This window comes from Crotalus tigris, unplaced genomic scaffold, assembly GCF_016545835.1.
Source record: "Crotalus tigris isolate CLP2741 ecotype Arizona unplaced genomic scaffold, ASM1654583v1 scf7180000024434.2432810, whole genome shotgun sequence".
NCBI lineage: Eukaryota > Metazoa > Chordata > Lepidosauria > Squamata > Viperidae > Crotalus > Crotalus tigris.
In genome coordinates this window covers 63,017-82,783 of record NW_024100603.1, presented here as the reverse complement: position 1 = coordinate 82,783, position 19,767 = coordinate 63,017, and the positions used below count along the sequence as shown (strand labels likewise).

The 19,767-nt window shown below is 40.9% G+C and overlaps 2 protein-coding genes across 4 annotated transcripts in view; one reads left to right on the top strand and one right to left on the bottom strand.

The window, feature by feature from the left end:
* Positions 1–4,187, bottom strand: part of POLL (DNA polymerase lambda) — a 14,410-nt gene extending 10,223 nt beyond the window's left edge. For 2 of the 3 annotated variants that reach the window (XM_039331184.1, XM_039331186.1), the window contains exons 1-2: positions 4,137–4,187; positions 265–416 (exon numbers count right to left, since the gene is read on the bottom strand). In XM_039331184.1, the coding sequence (XP_039187118.1) occupies positions 265–373 (109 nt within the window). In that variant the 5' untranslated portion in view covers positions 374–416; positions 4,137–4,187. The other variant, XM_039331185.1, reaches the window with a different exon arrangement.
* DPCD (deleted in primary ciliary dyskinesia homolog (mouse)) lies at positions 4,168–19,767 on the top strand. The gene is made up of 6 exons (XM_039331187.1): positions 4,168–4,318; positions 4,830–4,910; positions 5,591–5,715; positions 12,415–12,548; positions 18,636–18,738; positions 19,605–19,767. The coding sequence occupies exons 1-6, from the start codon at positions 4,255–4,257 to the stop codon at positions 19,707–19,709; spliced, it is 612 nt and encodes a 203-aa protein (XP_039187121.1). The 5' UTR covers positions 4,168–4,254; the 3' UTR covers positions 19,710–19,767.

Here is a 19,767-nt window from a genome sequence, read left to right as displayed (position 1 = left end):
AAGATGACCAGCAAAATAAGGTTAGGTAACAAATCTTTTCAGAATGAAGAAAATCTGATCGTTTGGTGAAATATAATGAAAGTTAGTGTTTTATAACATATAGTCATGTTATTATATTACTGCATTGTAGAGACTGAACTTTTTAAGGATTAAGTCATTTCTCTGAAAGGAACCATAAAATTAAACCACAGAAATTAATAGCAGTAAAAGCCACACCATGAGAACTTCACATGACTAAAGTCAGAAAGAAAGAAAAAAAATCACCTTGCTGATTCTTGGTTTCTTCTTTCCAAATCTTTAAAGGCACAGTGTGTACATTTTCTCTCAACTTCTTTCGTTTGCGGAAAGCTTTGACAATTCCTTGAGGCTCCATGGGCCATAGATGTCTCCTTCTCTAACAGGAGGATGCAGATTTGCTGAAGATGTAGGAAGGAAAAGTAAAAATAATACATTCTAATGATAGGTAACTCATAGATATCCTTTTGTCAATGTTCCATCATTCTAGAACAGATTAATAGTTCTAATACATATCCCATTCAGTCACTCACATAAATGACCCTCTTCATCATGCTTAATCTACTACATTTGAAGATTGGTAATATTAGTGTTTCATAATTTATTTATGGTAACTATATATAACTATTTCCTTATATCTCTTTGGCACTGTCCACTTATATTTTTTAGCACTACTGGGAATGTTATTTTGCTGAGGTTTAGAGAAGATAAGGAGATACATTTGGGGAGACAATTGGAAACACAGAGGGAATAGGTCTGGGATGGAAAATTAGAGTTGAATGTCATCTGCATAAGGGTGTACAGAAAATCATGGGATTTTACAAGATCTCCTTAGGATAGCATGTATACTTTTTTTTACTTGAGAGCAAAACTTTAATACATTTAAATATATTATAATATATATTGTAATGTATATCATATACACATTACAAGTAGTAAACTGTATATTGTTTTCCTGTTTAGGAACAGTATCATATATGAAACAGTTCTTATTGTAACTTTCCCTGAAATGTCTAGCTGGCCTTACTTTAGAACAGTGGTTCTCAACCTTCCTAATGCCGCGACCCTTTAATACAGTTCCTCATGTTGTGGTGACCCCCAATCATAAAATTATTTTTGTTGCTACTTCATAACTGTAATTTTGCTACTGTTATGAATCGTAATGTAAACATCTGATATGCAGGATGTATTTTCATTGTTACAAATTAAACATAATTCTATTCTATTCTATTCTATTCTATTCTATTCTTCTATTCTATTCTATTCTATTCTATTCTATTCTATTCTATTCTATTCTATTCTATTCTACTCTACTCTACTCTACTCTACTCTACCCTACCCTACCCTACCCTACCCTACCCTACTCTACTCTATATTCTATTCTATTCTACTCTACTCTATTCTGGTCTATGTTCTGTTCTATTCTATTCTATTCTATTCTACTCTACTCTACTCTACTCTACTCTACTCTACTCCATATTGTCTATTCTATTCTCTCTTCCATATTGTCTACTCTACTCTACTCTACTCTGGTCTATATTCTATTCTATTCTATTCTATTCTATTCTATTCTATTCTATTCTATTCTATTCTATTCATGATTAGACAATTTAGGATCGTCTTCTTCCTGGTTATTCGAAAAAGATTCAGTTATAGAAATGACAACCTTCTGATCATTCTCTACATCTCCCAGAGATTTGGAGTGAAATGAATCCCAAATTGCCCTTAGTACATTTTATTATTTTATTTCAAAACGGTCAGAGAGGAGGGTAATTTCCCTAAGAAGTGCCTGTCGTGGCGCTCGAGGAGCTCCTGTCTCTTAGCCCTGCCCCTTTCGAGGAGGAGAGTTCAGGTGGGGGGGAGCAGAGGGAAAGCGTTCTTTTCTCACAGAGGAAATTGGCCTCGGTGGCTCGCCGTATGCGAAGCCTTAAGCAACGTGAGAGTTGGAAGAGCGCGGGGTACCCCTTTCCATCCCTGCTGCGGCGCTTGCAGCTTTGTGGGTTGGAACTTTCACACTCGCGGGATTCGAAATGTCACAATGGCTCAGAACATTCAGAGTGTTACATTGTCTCTCATGCTGCCCATCACTTGCCACATTTGCCTGGGGGATCGCGCGGAGTGGAACGTGTCCAGCACCGACGCCCCACTCCCTTGCAAAATGTGCATGGGATGCAGGAAAAAGCCCCCTCAGTGGCGGAGAGGAGAAGCGCTTTTCATTCCACGCGTTCTTTCTTCTTTTTCTCTCCCCCCCCTCCACCTATTTCTTGCGCGGCTTTGAATGAACGATTATTTCTGAATTCTAGCTTTGTCCCTAGCTTTGGAAACAGCTCGCTGAAAACTTTCTAAGTGGTGTGTCAAGCCCCTGGGCTTGACATGAACCAGTGGGGGACAGGGAAGGAGCAGCCAGCGGGCAGCCGACGTCCGTATGCCGCCCCGGGGTGCCACCTGACTTCTGAGGACCAGCTGGGAATCGGGGAGGCCACCATGCACCACGGCCGCTTCCCTCCATTGACACGGACGCCAGGGAAGTCCCTACAGCCAGCTGGGCCTCAGAGGCATGCCAGCCGGACACCGGAGGGACTGTCTTTTGCTTCAGCCACTCCTCGCTCTCACTGGATGCAGGGGGAGTCCCGAAAATCAGCTGGGCATTGGCGGCAAGACAGCCAGATGCCGGAGGAACTGCCTCCTGCCGCGGCCGCCTCTCCCTCTTGGGAGAATCCCCAGAAGCCAGCTGGGTGGCAGAGAAGACTGGTTGGATATCGGAGGGTCGTCTCTTGTCACCGCCGCCCCTCCTTTGTTGCCGGTCAGGGGAGGCTGCCGGTTTCCGGGGGGGGGAGCTATGGCCTCGTAGAAGAGCGTGGAGTCTCAGTTCCTAAGACCATCAGAAATAGGTGTTTTCCAATGGTCTTAGGCGACCCCTATGAAAAGGTCATTCGACCCCCAAAGGGGTTGCGACCCACAGGTTGAGAACCACTGCTTTAGAAGAACAGAGTCCTAAAATTAGGAGGAGCAAGGACACTATGATACTTATGATCTATAAATATGGGAATTAAGCTGGGAAGTATTTTATGAATTCAGAACCCACATGAATCAGATCACTAGTCCAGTAATGTCAATACTGTTGGGTTAAAGTTTCCTAGTAAAAGTAAAGGCCACAGAGCCTGAACCAAAGATTTTCTGAACATAAAACATGTGCTCAAACACTATAAGCTATGGTTCTTCTATCCCAGATTCAATGTTCAACCTCTTTCGTTAAAAGAATAATAATGCTATTAGAGACCAGTGTTAAGAGTTGGAATCTGAATTTGTAGGACTTTTGCCCTCTGCAATCTCTATCCTGGAAACTGTGATCAAAGTCTCTGACAAAACCACCAATGAAAAATATAGCAACTAAAAATAATAATAACGTGAATATTGTTACTTTTAAGTATCATGCTATTGTTACATTTTAAATCAAATGGCGTAGTTTTTTATTAAAATTAATGGACAATTTGATCAGGAGCTGAAGCAAAAGGTATCAGCACTACATTAATTTGATTTAAAATAAAAGTGCCTACAAGTAATCTTTCATGGGTTTTTCCCAGGAGCGCCTTCCCCAATTCAGCGTTACTCAGATGCACTTCCCACAAACTCCGGTTTACACGACATGCCAGCCAAAGATTATAGCATTGACTCCGCTCTAGAAGGAGTGGGGAAAAACCAACAGAGTAAAGCCCGAACTGGTTTGCATCTCTTCGGAGCCTGCGCTAATCCGGCTCATCGCGGTCCAGAGACTGCCCATTTAAGAGCGTCTGAATTGGGAGGCGGGATGAGAGCCAGTCGAAGGTTCCTGACAGCCAGGGCCAAATCGCCGCGGCGCTCCTCTAACCCTCAGCTTTCCTGGCTGAGGTATTCTGGGAGTTGAAGTCCACAAGACTTAAAGTTGCCAAGATTGAGGACCCCTGTTCTAGCCAATTGCCACCCGCTGCTGCTTTTCCAGTGACGATTGAGGGGCGCCGCGCCGTTCTGCGACGCTGCCTGAACCCACCTATCCACCTACGTTGCCCCTCTGGCTGGAGTGGGGGGGGGGTTGCTCCAGAGAAAGGCCGAGAAGAACGATATCGATGGTAACGTTCACTTACCGACGGTATTGCTGTGACGCCAGAACGACCTGCGCGCGGCGTCTTCTTCCGTGTCAAGGGACGAAGAGCCGGAAGACCAGGAGGGTTGCCTTGGTAACGTGCCTAGCCGAGCCGCAACATGGCTGGGACCAGCTGGCTGGAGCAGTTGCGGGCGGCTCGCAAGACCGCCCTGCTCGCGGATGGTAACCGGGTGGCGGGAACTGGGATTGTGGTGATTTGGGGAAATGACCCGCCGGTCACGGGCAAGTGGGCAGCGGCTGAAGTTGGGGAGCTTTCTAAGGTGGGAGAATCCAGGCAGTTCCAGTCTCCAGGTGGCGAGGAGGCTGAAGCCTCGTGTTGCCTTCGCTTTTGGGTGCGGCGACCTAGTCGGAATAGACTGAAAATCAAATGTTAAAATCTCCTCTAAGTTGTTTTTTTTTAAAGGAGTAATGGAAAACATTCCCGAGTCTGTTTGTTTCTAATTGAATTGTATTCACCACTGTGGGGAGCATGAGGAAATCAACCCGTTAACATTGGTTCTTACTTCCACCAAAACTTGTCTTTAGAAGAGGAGTAATTTGAATGGAGGGCTGTGAGGCATTTGGAGTCTGTAAACGTCACTCTGGCCAAGTGGGGGAAAGTATGTTGAGTCTGTGGGATGGGATTTCCTCCTATTTCTTCCTTTTAGGTCCACCCATCCTGTGCTCTCTTTAGGTAAACGAAAAATCCACTACTTGTTTGAGGATGGGAAGGAGTTGGCAGAAGAATATGACCTGAAAACACACCAGCTACTCTGTAAGCCAGCCAACTTTTCTTACTTATAGTTAAACATTGGAAATGTGAATGGTATAGGTAGATTTGAAAGACAGGTTTTGCCTTTAATAATCTTGCATATTCTGCAAGTCAGTAAAGCAAATTTTGCAATGAAAGATCCATATTAGGAAAGGGAAGTGAAATCAGTGTTGGCTTGCCACTGAGATTACAGAGCTAAGCTACATGTCTTTATCTGTTTCCTTATCCACAGCATTAACCTTAAGCATTGATGTCTCAGTTATATTACAGTATCTGATGAAACTAAAAATTAATCCACTCATTGTATTGGTATTGCTCCTGAGATTGCATGGCTTTATCATGCTTCTCTTGAGATGCAAGCAGGGATTCAAGGGCACAATGCTGTGATAGGTTTTTTTGTTGTGTGTGTGTGTGTGTTTTTAGAGAATTTGACCACCTACTATCGATCAAATGCAGGCTTTATTTTTAGTGAAATCAGACTTTATATTCTTGCACTTTAAATGAGTGATCATAACCCAGGAACCCACATGTATTCTGTTTCTGCAAAAGGAAAGAGGCATAATTAAAAATAATTTGAAATCAAAAATTGACTTTATTTGCTGTAGTTTCTTAATATCTCACTTGGGAATATTTTCCTGAAAAAATATATCGATTTCTTCTATATCCTTGTCCTTTCTGTGCAGTAAGAAAATGGAGAGAGAAGAATGCTCTGGGCGCATATGGCAATTGGGAGGTTGAAGTGGGAGAACCCACATTGCTTGCAGCAGGAACACTGGACCGTGAGTTCATAAAGGAGAGCAATACCAATGTAAATACAATATTTGTAACTCAGCATTTGATATTAGGGGAAAATATACTTTACCCAATTTCTCTATCTTGATTTTTATTCATTTAGGAAATACAGTAGTATGTAAGGCTTTCTTTGTTTACTAAGCTGCATGAATAATCCAGAAAGTTAGAAACGTCCATTATGCTCTTCATTTCTACTTTGTCTTTTTCCTATATATAACGGTTTATGTGTTAAATGTGTTGTTATGCTGTTCCTCTAGGAGTTCAATACAACTTAGGAAGCATTTGTTTCTTCCAATTTTCCTCACAACATGATAAAAGTTGAACTAAGAGATAGCAACCATCCTTTAAATTTCAATGTAATTTAAACAGAGAAATTACAATTGAAAGCTCACTATGGTCAAAAATAACTGAATTAATGTTGGGTGGAGACATTTTTGTAAATATGAAAAGTTTAATATGGCTCTTATATGAGAGACTCATATTCAAGTCCATTCTTAGCCATAGATGTGACTTAGTCATTAGGTGTCTTTGAGCCAGTCACTTTCTTTCAATCCAAACTCCCCACAAACTTTTGTTTGGGTACAAATGGGATGAAGGAGTGCCAAGTAAACCACTGTCAGCTCCTCAACAAAAGGCAGCATATATTTCTAACAAATAAATGTTTTGAATTTTGTTTATTATACATAGCAGCATGCAATTGTTAAGTTTAACACGGTAGTGATATGTCATTATATGATATTTTATAAATGTTTTTTTTAAAAAAGTAGATGTTAATAAAACCAGCCTTACTTTAAAAACTGGATGAATCTGTACTATACTAATTTGTGCATCTGTTTAAATGTTATGAGGTGAAGGGGTGCACACAACTGAATGTGGCTCAGAGTCTAAATTCCCTACATGTATCATGATGAGGTTGACATTAGGAGAAAGAGGTTTTGGGAGGAGAAGCCTATCTTTTGGAGTATTATCTTCTCTGAGAGTGCTTTTCTGGACAGAAGAAATCCTAGTACAATCCTACTACATAGTGAAAGGAAAGGAACCATCCATTCCTTCCAACCTTTTGCATAGCTTGGAAGGGACTGTCTTTCTCCAGATGAAGACAGTGGGCAGCACAACTTTCAATAAAATACATACAGGGATACAGTAGATAAAATAATCTTGGTACACGAAATACTTAGCAAGCTGAACATTGCAAGAGTGAAAATGTTTTCACTACAAGTAATAGATGTTATCTTCAAAAAGGAACGCCCACGTTTGATCACACAAGTTCTTTAGAACAAGGGTCCCCAATCTCTGGGCTGCAACAATACCGGGCCTTGAGTCGTTCAGAACTGGACCGTGGAAGTGGCAACAAGCACATGTGTACAGGTGCACATCCCCATTTGCCTGAGCGGCGGATGTGCATGCCTGCCACTCGCACAAATGGAGCTGTGCACTTGCCCGCTGCTCACACCGAACCATCCCCTCTCCCCCCCCACCAGGCCGCAAAGCTGGAAAAGTTGAGTAACTCTGCTTTAGAACTAGATTGGCAGCCATTCACTAAACCTTGGGTGCTTCCAGATATAGTGTTGTGTCATGTCATGTAATGTTTCTCAACCTCAGCAGCTTAAAAATGTGTGGCTGGGGAATTCTGGGAGTTGAAGTCCACACATTTTAAAGTTGCTTAAGTTAAGAAACACTGGTGTGGTATATTGATCACTTTAGGGAATGTAAATGCTCTCCCAATCTTTTTATGGCTCTGGGCAATTTGGGTGGCTTCCAAAATACAACAAAGTACCTATAAAAACATTTATAAAGCATAACATATATAAAACACATCAGCTAAAATAGTTACACTATAAGCCCTTGGAAAGTAAATATGTTTCCAGCTCTTTCCTGAATTATAATGAGGAGGCTTGCTTTAATTCCACTGACAATTTAGTCCATGACACAGGCTATAATTTAGTCAAAAATGCCAAAAGCTAAATGATTTTTTTAATAAAAGGTTTATGCTCTGCATTGTGGTTCTGCCTTAAAGTTAGGATCTCTTTCAAATGTTCTTCCTGCATAAACTCAGAAAGTTCAGATTGCCCAGGAGCTGCTGATGCAGTTTTACAGAGGAATTACTGAGTCTGTCATTTGCATTTTTATAACTGTCTGGTTTGGTACAGCAACCAAACAGAACAGGTACAGAGTCCAACAGATAGTCAAGACTGCAGAAAGAATAATTGCAACCAGTCTGCCTTCCATAGATGACCTCTATATTGCGCGGGTCAGAAGGAGGGCTGAGAAAATATTTGCAGACCCTTACATCCTGGACACAAACTGTTTTAACTCCTTCCCTCAGGACGGTGCTATACGGTATTGCATGCCAAGTCATCTAAATATAGGGGCAGTTTTTCCCCTTATGCCATCACTCTGCTGAACACCTAATTCTCGTAGTTTTGTCAAATGTGTATGTGTATCAACTCATAGAGTGTGGCTGTAATATTATTTATTCCTTTTTGATTACCTTCTTTACTTTCTTTTATTGGTATGGTTCACTGCACAGTCAGCCAGATGTTCAGTCTGGATTTAGCCTTTTTGTTCTCCTGTCAGGTCCTTCCCAAGGACCTGGGATAGGCAGATGTGGATGTTTTATGGTTTAGAGGTATCATCGCAGGATTTCTCTGTTGCCTTGTCAAGTACACTGAGTGCTTCTGTACCAGAGACAAATCCCTGGTGTCTAACCACGCTTGGCCAAATAAAGTATTCAATTCAAATTAGAAGACTTAGGGAAATTGTGGATATTCTTTATTGTGTTATTTTTGCTTGACCAGCAGCACGTAATGTCCTAGGAATCCACATGAAGCAGAAAATATGTCTTATTTTGAATTTCCTTCAGCAGCTTCCATTATAACTTATCTGAACTAGTCACCTCTGCCCCTGAGGGAGAAATGGACAGCCACTCTGGAATCAGTTGATCTGACGAAGAATAGTCAGAAGGGTTGGAGACTTTTAAAACATCTGAATAATGATCCAACAAATCTGTGTCAATATAAGAACATTATGGCAAGCCAAATCACTTATCAGCTGTTAAAAAGCAGAGTTAAGGGGAGGGACTTGAGAAATGCAGGCTCCCAAGGACAAGGGAAAGGGAGGCCAGTGTATTGACCTCATCCTTTGATAGAGAAGAAGTGGAAACAGCAATTCAAGATATGAAGAATGGTAAACCAGTGGGATTGGATGATAATCGTGTTGAACAAATAATTTTTGGGGGAGATTTTAGAAGCAATGGTTGTTATCCCTTTTTAATGCTTATGTGGCCCCAAAGTGTATTCTGAAGATCTGGAGGAAAGGTGGGTTATCATACTTTTGAAACCCAGGAAATTACCAAATGATCCAAAGAATTTTCATCCAAGTTCCCTCCTCTGCCATCCCTTTAAATTCTGTGAGAGAGTTCTGTTAAACAAAATGTTTCCTATGATCAGCCAACTCTTATTTCCCAACAAGCTGATTTCCGGCCAAAGAAGTCCTGCACAGGTCAGTTACTTGATCTTGTTCAGCACATAGAGGATGGCTTTCCACCAGGTCTACCATGGAAGCTGCTTTCATGGATTTATCTGTGGCTTATGATATAATATCTCCTGATATTATATACCGTATATAGTATCACTTATGACCTTGCTTTGACTAAATGATTGAGGCAATACTTGAAAAATGGCTCTTTTTCATTAACGTCCAGGGGAAAAAAGAATCAGGGAAGAGCCCAGCAACACGGTATCGTGCAAGGAATCTTCTTGCCCTACTATTATTTAATATATATATATTAATGATCGACCTGTTGGTCTTGATACATTGATACATTGTATTTCATCTACACTGATGGTTTGGCACTTACCACTCAGGAACCAACTTTGAGGAGGTGGAAGAGAAACTTACTCTGGCTCTTTAAGAATACGTTGGAATATTATAATGAGAATGGACTAAAATCTAATCCATCAAAAACTAATGTCTGTGCAGTCTATCTTAAAACAGGCAGGCCAGATATAGGTTTAATATTTGGAATGGAGTGAGTCTGGTAGTGTGAGATACTATGTTATCTTGGTGTTACACTGGACTGAACATTAACCTTTAAAAGATATTATTGCAATTTAAACAAAAGCTGACCACTCTCAATAATCTCCTTAGAAAATTGGCTGGAACCATTGGAGCACATCCTACTATTCTGCAAATGGCTGCCCTTGCATTATGTTATTCGGCAGGAGAGAATGCTTGCCCTGTCTGGGGCTGATTTGCGTACTTTATATAGGCATCAGAAGGAATGTAGGACAAAATGTGGAATATGGAAATATGGAAATGTGTTATATGATTCAGCACACCTATTATTTGGCTAAGTGCCCCCTACAAAAAGATTGAAATTGAGAAGGAGTTTTGTACAATGCACTGAGATTGTTACTATAGTGAGGGAAAAAAGTATTTAATCCCCTGCTGATTTTGTATGTTTGCCCACTGACAAAGAAATGATCAGTCTATAATTTAATGGTAGGTTTATTTTAACAATGAGAGACAGAATAATAACAAAAAAATCCAGAAAAACATATTTCAAAAAAGTCATAAATTGATTTGCATTTTAATGAGTGAAATAAGTATTTGATCTCCTATTAATCAGCAAGATTTCTGGCTCTCAGGTGTCTTTTACACAGGTAACGAGCTGAGATTAGGAGCACTCACTTAAAGAGGGTGCTCCTAATCTCAGCTTGTTATCTGTATAAGACACCTGTCCACGGAAGCAATCAATCAGATTCCACACTCTCCACCATGGCCAAAACCAAAGAGCTGTCCAAGGATGTCAGGGACAAGATTGTAGATCTACACAAGGCTGGAATGAGCTACAAGACTATTGCCAAGCAGCTTGGTGAGAAGGTGACAACAACTGGTGCGATTATTTGCAAATGGAAGAAACAGAAAATAACTGTCAATCTCCCTCGGTCTGGGGCTCCATGCAAAATCTCACCTTATGGCGTTTCAATGATCATGAGAACGGTGAGGAATCAGCCCAGAACTACACAGGAGGATCTTGTCAATGATCTCAAGGCAGCTGGGACCATAGTCACCAAGAAAACAATGGGTTACACGCTACACCGTGAAGGACTGAAATCCTGCAGCGCCCGCAAGGTCCCCCTGCTCAAGAAAGCACATGTACAGGCCCGTTTGTAGTTTGCCAATGAACATCTGAATGATTGAGAGAACTGGGTGAAAGTGTTGTGGTCTGATGAGACCAAAATCGAGCTCTTTGGCATCAACTCAACTCGCCATGTTTGGAGGAGGCATGCTGCCTATGATCCCAAGAACACCGTCCCCACCATCAAACATGGAGGTGGAAACATTATGCTTTGGGAGTGTTTTTCTGCTAAGGGGACAGGACAACTTCGCCGCATCAAAGGGACAATGGACAGGGCCATGTACCATCAAATCCTGGGTGAGAACCTCCTTTCCTCAGCTAGGGCATTGAAAATAGGCTGTGGATGGGTATTTCAGCACGGCAATGACCCAAAACACACGGCCAAAGCAACAAAGGAGTGGCTCAAGAAGAAGCACATTACAGTCCTGGAGTAGTTTAGCTAGTCTCCAGACCTTAATCCCATAGAAAATCTGTGGAGGGAGCTGAAGGTTCGAGTTGCCAAACATCAGCCTCGAAATCTTAATGACTTGGAGAGGAACTGCAAAGAGGAGTGGGACAAAATCTTTCCTGAGATGTATGCAAGCCTGGTGGGCCAACTACAAGAAACGTCTGACTTCTGTGATTGCCAACAAGGGTTTTGCCACCAAGTACTGTCATATTTTGTGAAGAGGTCAAATACTTATTTCACACATTAAAATGCAAATCAATTTATAACTTTTTTGAAATGTGTTTTTCTGGATTTTTTTGTTGTTATTCTGCCTCTCATTGTTAAAATAAACCTACCATTAAAATTATAGACCAATCATTTCTTTGTCAGTGAGCAAACATACAAAATCAGCAGGGGATCAAATACTTTTTTCTCTCACTGTATACGAGAATAGAATGATAACAAAGATGAGACTCTGAAGTAAAACACCATAATTGGACAGAACTACTTCAGAAGCTGCCTAGATGTGCAGAGAAATAATGGAAAATTTTAAACAGACTGGGCAGACTGCTTGGCTGAAACTAAAGTTTACATAGGAAAATAGGGGTTTCTCCCCGATGAGGCTATTCAGTTTCAAAGATAGTTCAATTTCATTCAATATCCAGTTGAAATGTATATGTTTCATGTATGTACAAACACCTAAACTATCTCATATATGTGTATGAAGGGTGTTCTGTGCCTTGAATGTAATTATTGAATGGATTTTTGCTTGATTGCATTTTTTTTAATGAATTGGACTTTTTTTCCTCTTGTGAGAGACTATTGTTCCTTAACCATCTTTTACTTCAGTCTATATTTTTCCAAAAATCTAATAGCACTTTACTTCACATTCCTCAGTTTAAAACACAATTTGTGTATTAAATGTATCCCACAAAAGAATGTGTTATGCAAATTGAGAAAAGCTCATGGGGAAATGTACTGAACTTAAAAATGCTGGCATCAGTGTTGCTTCAATTTAGATAAGAATTCAGCAGTTGCACGCATAATTTTGGCAATTCCTATTTATGTTGTTGTAGTAAAGTTACAGCTACTGTCTAGTTGAACTGAACAAAATTGGGCTGAATTCCATTTTTTTTTTTTTTTAGCCTGTCTTTATGCGAAAAGACACCAAAAGCAGTTTCCAGTGGCGGATCCGAAACCTGCCATACCCTAAAGATGTCTACAGTGTTTCAGTAGAAAAGGATCAGCGCTGCTGTGTGGTCCACACAACAAATAAGAAGTCAGTAAACAGAGTCACTCACTGTGGGATGAATTTGGGTGTATTTGCAGGTAGTTTGTAGAATGTGGAAATGATTTTAGTTCTCTGTTGTAATATTCTGAATTTTTCTTTTCCTAACAGTTATATTGTTAAAAGTTTTAGCAAAATAATCTGACCTTTTTATAATATTCACACTATGAAGAGTATGTTTTTGAACAAGCTATGGTACTGTATTTTGCACATACCCCTAATGGATAGGTTTGAATGCTATGCTAAATTAAAAAAAAAAAACATTGACAGGACTTAATTTTATGTATGAATCAGGCTATAGTCCTGGAACAAAGAGCATTTGTTTTTCCTACCCTTTCCATTTTTATGCAATCCCTAATATTTACCCAGAGGTGGTGCTATTGGCAAGAGCTTCTATTTTCTGTTTGACATTTATATTAGGCTAAAGTTCTTCTGAGGGCAAAGAGTATAATTAATCAATGACAATAAAAAACTAGGGACATGGTCAGGACTTGTCAAACATTTCACAATAAAGGCCAGACTACATTAACCTTATGGGACATTCTACTTAGCATCTTTGTTATCTCACTGGAACTGGCAGGTACAGAATCAGGTTCCTGAAGTTCAGTGGATTTCCTCTTGAAAGGTAGGAATATTATTTAGTATTTGTTGATTTGAGCAGTCATTAAATATGCTCAGCCTTCTGCAGTCTCATTTTAAATCAGAATCACCTATGAATTTGACTTGTGGTAGATTAAGACAGAGTACTCTTGCATACAAAATACAAGCTTTACTGTAATGACATAGACTGGCATTTACTAAGAAGATGCCTTTCAGAAAGAACTAGACACATTTATGACAAATAAGTCTGTTAGATATGATATTTAAATAAAAACTCAGGGTATAGTATTAAGTAGCTCTAAATCAGTGGTTCTCAACCTTTTTATACCAGCGACCCCGGTCGTAAGCATGCATAGCCGGCAAGGGGCGGCAGCAGGCAGGCCCGGACGCTCCCAGGCGGCCACGGCAGGCAGGGCGACCACCGGCTGGGCCACCAGCTGGCCTAGCCCAAGGCAGGTAAGGCACCCGCTGGGCCCCACACGTGCCAGCAACCCTCCCTGCGCCCGCCGCTGCCCCGCTAGGCTTACCTTGGCCGCCGGCCGTTCGGGGCGGTGGCAGGCAGGCTCAGGTGCTCCCGGGCGGCAGCGGCGGCGCAGGGCGACCACCGGCTGGGCCACCAGCTGGCCCAGCCCAAGGCAGGTAAGGCACCCGCTGGGCCCCACGCGTGCCAGCAGCCCTCCCTGCATCCACCGGCCTCCCACCCCCGGCCCTCTTTTACTTACTTTTTAGTTGCTCAGCAGGGAGGGAAGCTCTGCAGACTGTTCCCCTTGCAGCACCGTTTGCAGACTGGGGCTTTTGGTGGGCTCAGCAGGGCAGAAACAGCCCTGGACAATTCCTATTGGCTTTTGAAAGCCAATGGAATTAGACTCTGTTCAAGAGAGTCTATTCTATTGGCTTTCGAAAGCCAATAGAATAAGAGGGAGTAGCAGAGCTACGGAAAAGGGGAAAAAAATGGCGGAAAAAATGGCGGATCGCGTTGTTTGGCAACCCCCGTGAAATGGTCGATCGACCCCAAATGGGGTCGCGACCCACAGGTTGAGAACCGCTGCTCTAAATTTTAGTTGCAGATAGGCAAAGAATAGGAGAAACCTGTTTCTTTCATATCCCCCTTGAGGCTGTCAGCTAATACTAAAAAGAAGATGCAGTGTTAACCATGTGGCAGATCCAGTAAAAAATTATTTACTGCTTAGTAGCCGAATATAGACAGTGCAACATGTTTTGGACAATTCAGAAGCAATATTGCCATTGCTCCTAGCATATAAAATACAAACCATTATATAGATTTTTGGGGGGGGGGCGGGGTAGGTACCTTAATTCGCATAGACATTTTACATTGCTTGCCTTGCTTGTTGGAAATTCCAGACATGATTGAGTAAAAATTCTAAACTAAATCTCAATTATTCTGTCTACTAAAGGAACCAGGAAAAGTTGGATGAATGCTACAAGAAACAGAGCTTTTACATGATTTGTTCTGACTGGTTGGTGGTGGAACAAAAGACTAGTTCAATCATTCTATTATATATCATTATTCATTGTAACTTGTTCTTTATTGTGAGGAAGGCAGAAGATAAAATAACTTCGATTCAGATACCTTGTCCTTTTTGCTAAAGCAACAGAAGCAGTGCATGTATGTCTGCATTTTATTCATTCTTCCATACATTATTCTACTGTTTTATCGAAACTGGGATTTTTATGAAGTCTACATTGGAACTTGGGGATTTCTACCTATTGCTAAACTGGTAGCCAGGTTCTCCTTTTTCCAGATATGTCTAACAGTATTAAAAAAAATTTCCCTGTGTTGGGCTGCTGATGGATGCAACCTCTTCCCACTTCCACCCGGGACCAGCTCACAGGTTCCCAATCCCCATATTACATAATTTTCAATTCATGTTAGTGCTTGCAGCCTGATCATGTGAGAGATTCTAGTTAGTCCTTTATGGCAGGAATGGGCAGCCCACAGGCTGCATGTACTACCCCCAGCCTCCTGAGATATATTACTAAAATGGTTACCAAAAGTTTCAATTTTCAGTAACGTTTGTTTCTATTTTGTTCCTTTTGGATAAAGATGAAAATGAGAGGGGAAATTCTAGGTAACAAATCACCCAAATGTCCCACTTTTAAATTCCTCCCAAACCCATTTAAAATTGTGAATGGTGAAGAAGCTTCTTGGATGAAAAGCGTAACATCTTCAAAGAAAAACAAAGTTCAGTTGCCTTGTGATAATTTCAGTTGCCTTTTGGGATGTTGTTGTTCGTCCATTGATTTCGATGAAGACCTTGACATCTTGTGGGTTGTGGGCCATCAATGATGTGTCTGTAGGTGGCTAATAAGACCAATGTTAGCACAGAATGTTCTGCCACATACTGAACAAAGAAATGTAGACACTGTTAATTCAGCATTTGCAACTCTGGCTTTGCGGAGTGCTCGCTTTTCTTGTGCCAAGATTGTCCTTCTGTGTTCATATGTCTGGCAACCCTGGTACACCAATGTGCGCCATGTCGGTCAATCATGTGCCAGAAGTTCCCAAGAGATGGTGTTAATATCCAGGGACTTAAAAGAAGCTTTTAACATGTCTTTGTATTGCTTCTTTTGTCCCCCGTGTGATTGCTTTCCTTGAGACAGCTCACCATAGAAGAGCTGTTTAGGGATGCGATGATCTGGCATCCTTACAACATGGCTCGCCCAGCGCATCTGGGCTTTCATCAACAGAGTGTAAACTGATGATAGACCTGCTTTGGAGAGGACTTCTGTGTCTGGTATCTTATCCTGCCACCGGATCCTCAGAATTCTACGAAGGCAAGTCATGTGGAAGTAGTTCAGTTGTCTAACATGCCTCCTGTACACTGTCCAGGTCTCACTAGCATACAATAGGGTAGTTAGCACTGCTGCCTGGTAAACTTTAAGCTTGGTAGCAAGACTTATTCCACGGCGGTCCCACACGTTAGTCCGCAATCTACCAAATGCAGAACTTGCCTTGGCAATTCTACAGTTGACCTTGATGTCAATTGTCACTGCACGGGAGAGGGTACTACCAAGATACGTAAATTGGTCCACTGCTTGCAGCTTTTGTCCCTTTAGTGTGATGGTAGGCTCTTGATATTGGGCTTTTGGAGCTGGCTGGTATATCACTTCAGTTTTCTTCGTGTTGATGAAGAGGCCAAAGTTGTCACAAGTGGCTGCGAATTTGTCCATGCTGGCTTGCATTTCCTGCTCCAATCCTGCATTAAGGGCACAGTCATCAGCAAAGAGGAGATCTCGTAGCACAGTCTCCTTTACCTTGGTGACAGCCTGAAGTCTTCGCAGGTTGAACAGTTTCCCATCGGTTCTGTACCTCAGATTAACTCCCACTGAGCTGTTCTGAAAGGCGTCTGACAGCATGGCTGAGAACATCATGCTGAACAGGGTTGGTGCCAGCACGCAGCCTTGCTTAACGCCATTAGTAACAGGGAAGGCCTCTGAGGCTCCACCATTACTCAGAACACGAGCCACCATGCCATCATGGAACTGTCGTACCATCAGAATAAACCTGTCAGGGCACCCAAACTTCGACATAATGCGTCACGACTAACTGTGTCAAAAGCCTTGGTGAGATCCACGAAGGTGGTGTATAGTTCACGATTCTGCTCCTGACATTTCTCCTGGAGCTGTCGAGCTGCAAATATCATGTCCACTGTCCACTGCCTTTTGGGATAATTATGACTTGGATGACTGAGAATCTCCACAGACATTCAAAATTGTATCACTTAATTCAGCCATTTACTGTCAAATTTAAGCAGTAGTAGTTTAGGGTAGGGTCAGGGATTCAGGATAGAAATAAGGTATAGGCTGAAAAATTGATTCAGTCCCTTCTTCTGATGTCATTTTCAGCTGGTAGAAAACAATTGGGGCCTATAATCACGAGAAAGCTGTCTACCTTTGCTTTAGGAAAAGGGAGGACAATGTCATAATCTTATGACAATTAGAATTTTAGCAGATGCAGGTTTTCCCATAAGATATAACAGGAGAAACCTAGAGTTACTCAATGGTTACTCTGCAATTGTAAAGGTGAAAGAGAAGATAATTTCCCAAAGGACCTTAAAAAGAAAATATTGCCACTTGCTTCTACTCATTCAACAATGCCCCCTCTAGCCTCAGCAAAAGGCTGCTGAAGTGGAATTTGATTCAGTCCTCTTGCTGTAAAACAAACCCATTGAAGCAAACTTCCAAACAAACAGTCAAAGCGTCCTTGGCCACAGCAGATTCAATTATTGCAGGACAAGGTAGCAGTTAACATTACGCTGGAAGAGGCAAAACAGCAGATCTATTTTCCTTTGATCTTTCACAGATTTTAGTTGGAGCTCAGACCAGGTATTTTTCCCACTGCCTCAGCCCTATTGGTGGTGGTGGTGGGGGATAAAGTTAGTGTTCTCAGTGTGGGCTTCATAGGCTCTTTGAAACACCGGGCTACTTTTGGGAGTTGCTTTTTTATTGTCTCAATCAGTAAGAAGTTAACACTTCCTTAACTTGTCTTTTGTGTTTATCTAATCTTTGCTGTTTAACCTTTGACATCTCCATTATTATCCATGTCTGCCACCTTTCCCAAATATAAGCAAAAGACTCCAAGCCCTGGGGTAACATTCCTCTTTAGCAGGCAGTTAGCCCTGGCTGGTTGGCCTTTGTATGCATTTTCAGTAGGATTTGGAAAATAAAAGGTTTATGGTTTGTGTAGCACTAGTTCAACCAGTCAACCTCTGGACAAAACTAACTTAATGGAGAAGGATTGTTCATTTTAGGGCACCAAATATGCATCAATAAGTCAGCATAATTCATAAAGGAAAAGTTCCAGCCCCCAAAGGAACTAAATGGCAGTCATATTTCATGAGAAGAAAGCATACTGGCCTTCCATCTTAAACTAAAAATAGCAGAAGATGATCATTCTAAGTACCTGATAGGTATGAGGGTGTAGGTGCCATACATAATCAAGGTGATCAAACTAAACGAACATTCAAACTCTTACAGTATCCTATCTAATTCTAATTCTTATGAGCGATAATGATCTGTTTAGTAAGTATCCCACAATAAAGTTTGGGAAGCACACTTTTTGTGCCTTTAATTCCTGGTAACTGGATTAGTTTTCTTGGCAAGATTTTTGGAAATGGTTGCCACTGCTTTTTTGGCTTCCTCTGTTTTCTAAAAAGAATGGTGCTAGCTATTGTAGTTCTTATATGGCTGTATTTAAAAATAAAATCTACTGGTCAAATTAATAGTGACATAGTCAGATTTTTAAATATAACTCAATTAGTTTATGTATTTATATATTTTACTATATTAAAAATAATTCTAAGTGGAATCTTGCAGCCTGAATGGAAGATGCTCAGCTTCTAACTCTTGGAGCAATCCTGAAATTTCTTTCATGTAAAAATATAATTTAGATATTATTTATCTTCTACTAGTGAAAAAATGAATAGTCTTTATTTTCATGTCCACATTTACTTTCAGATACTACAAGAAATTCACTATTCCTGATTTGGACAGATTCCAACTACCTTTGGACAGCACTGCTTTGACTTTTACTCATGCCAACAATACATTGATCATCACAGTAAGTTCTCATAAAGCTAATCTGACACCATTAGCATATTATTGTTTTCAGCCCTCTTTTGCTATGCTGCCTTTACAGGTAGTCTTCATCTTAAAACCATTCAGTTAATGACTTCTCAAAATTACAATGGCACTGAAAGAAGTGATTTATGACTGGGTTTCACATTTGCAACCATTACAGCATCCCCATGGTCACGTGATCAAAATTCAGGGGCTTGACAACTGATATGTATTTATGGCAACTGCACTGTCCCAAGGTCAATGTGATCACCACTTGTAACCTTCCCAGCTGGCTTCCAATAAGCAAAGTCAAAGGGGGAAGCCTGATTCACTTAACAACTGCAGTGATTTGCTTAACAACTGTGGCAAAAAAAGTCACAAAATGAGGCACAACTCACTTAACAATTGACTCGCTTAGCAGTGGAAATTTTGGGTTCCATTCAGTACTACCTGAATAAAACTTGAGTAAATATACATGAAGAACAATGGCCTTTGGATGCAAATTAAGAATCAAAGCTATCCCGGTTAGGCTTATGACAAAAAAAAAAAATCATGCTGCTATTTCTGCTTCAAAAGATAACTAAATATTTTTCTTTCTAACTTGAAACAATTGTTGTTTTTTTCAATGATATTTACAATGATGCAGATTTTAAACCTGAACTAAAATGTGCATTAAAAGGAATATGTTTGAGATACAGCCTTATGTTCTAGGTATTATATCTTAAATGGCTGAAAAATGAATCTGAGAGCATGACATTCCAATCATTTTTATTTTTTTCAATGCTCCTTCTCTTTTCAAATGAGGCACTTCATTATAGCAATTCTGTTTGCGCTAACAAGAGATTCAGGCTATTTTCTTTCCTATAGTATCAAAAGCCAACAGAAATACTGGCTGCAGAAGAGGAGCTGCAAAAAGAGCTAAAGAAGATCAAAGCTTCTAATAATGGGGAAGGAGACTGCAAGACACAGTAGTCGACAGTTGTGAAATGCATTGTCTGTACTTTTATTAAATAAATGTGCTGAACGGGGA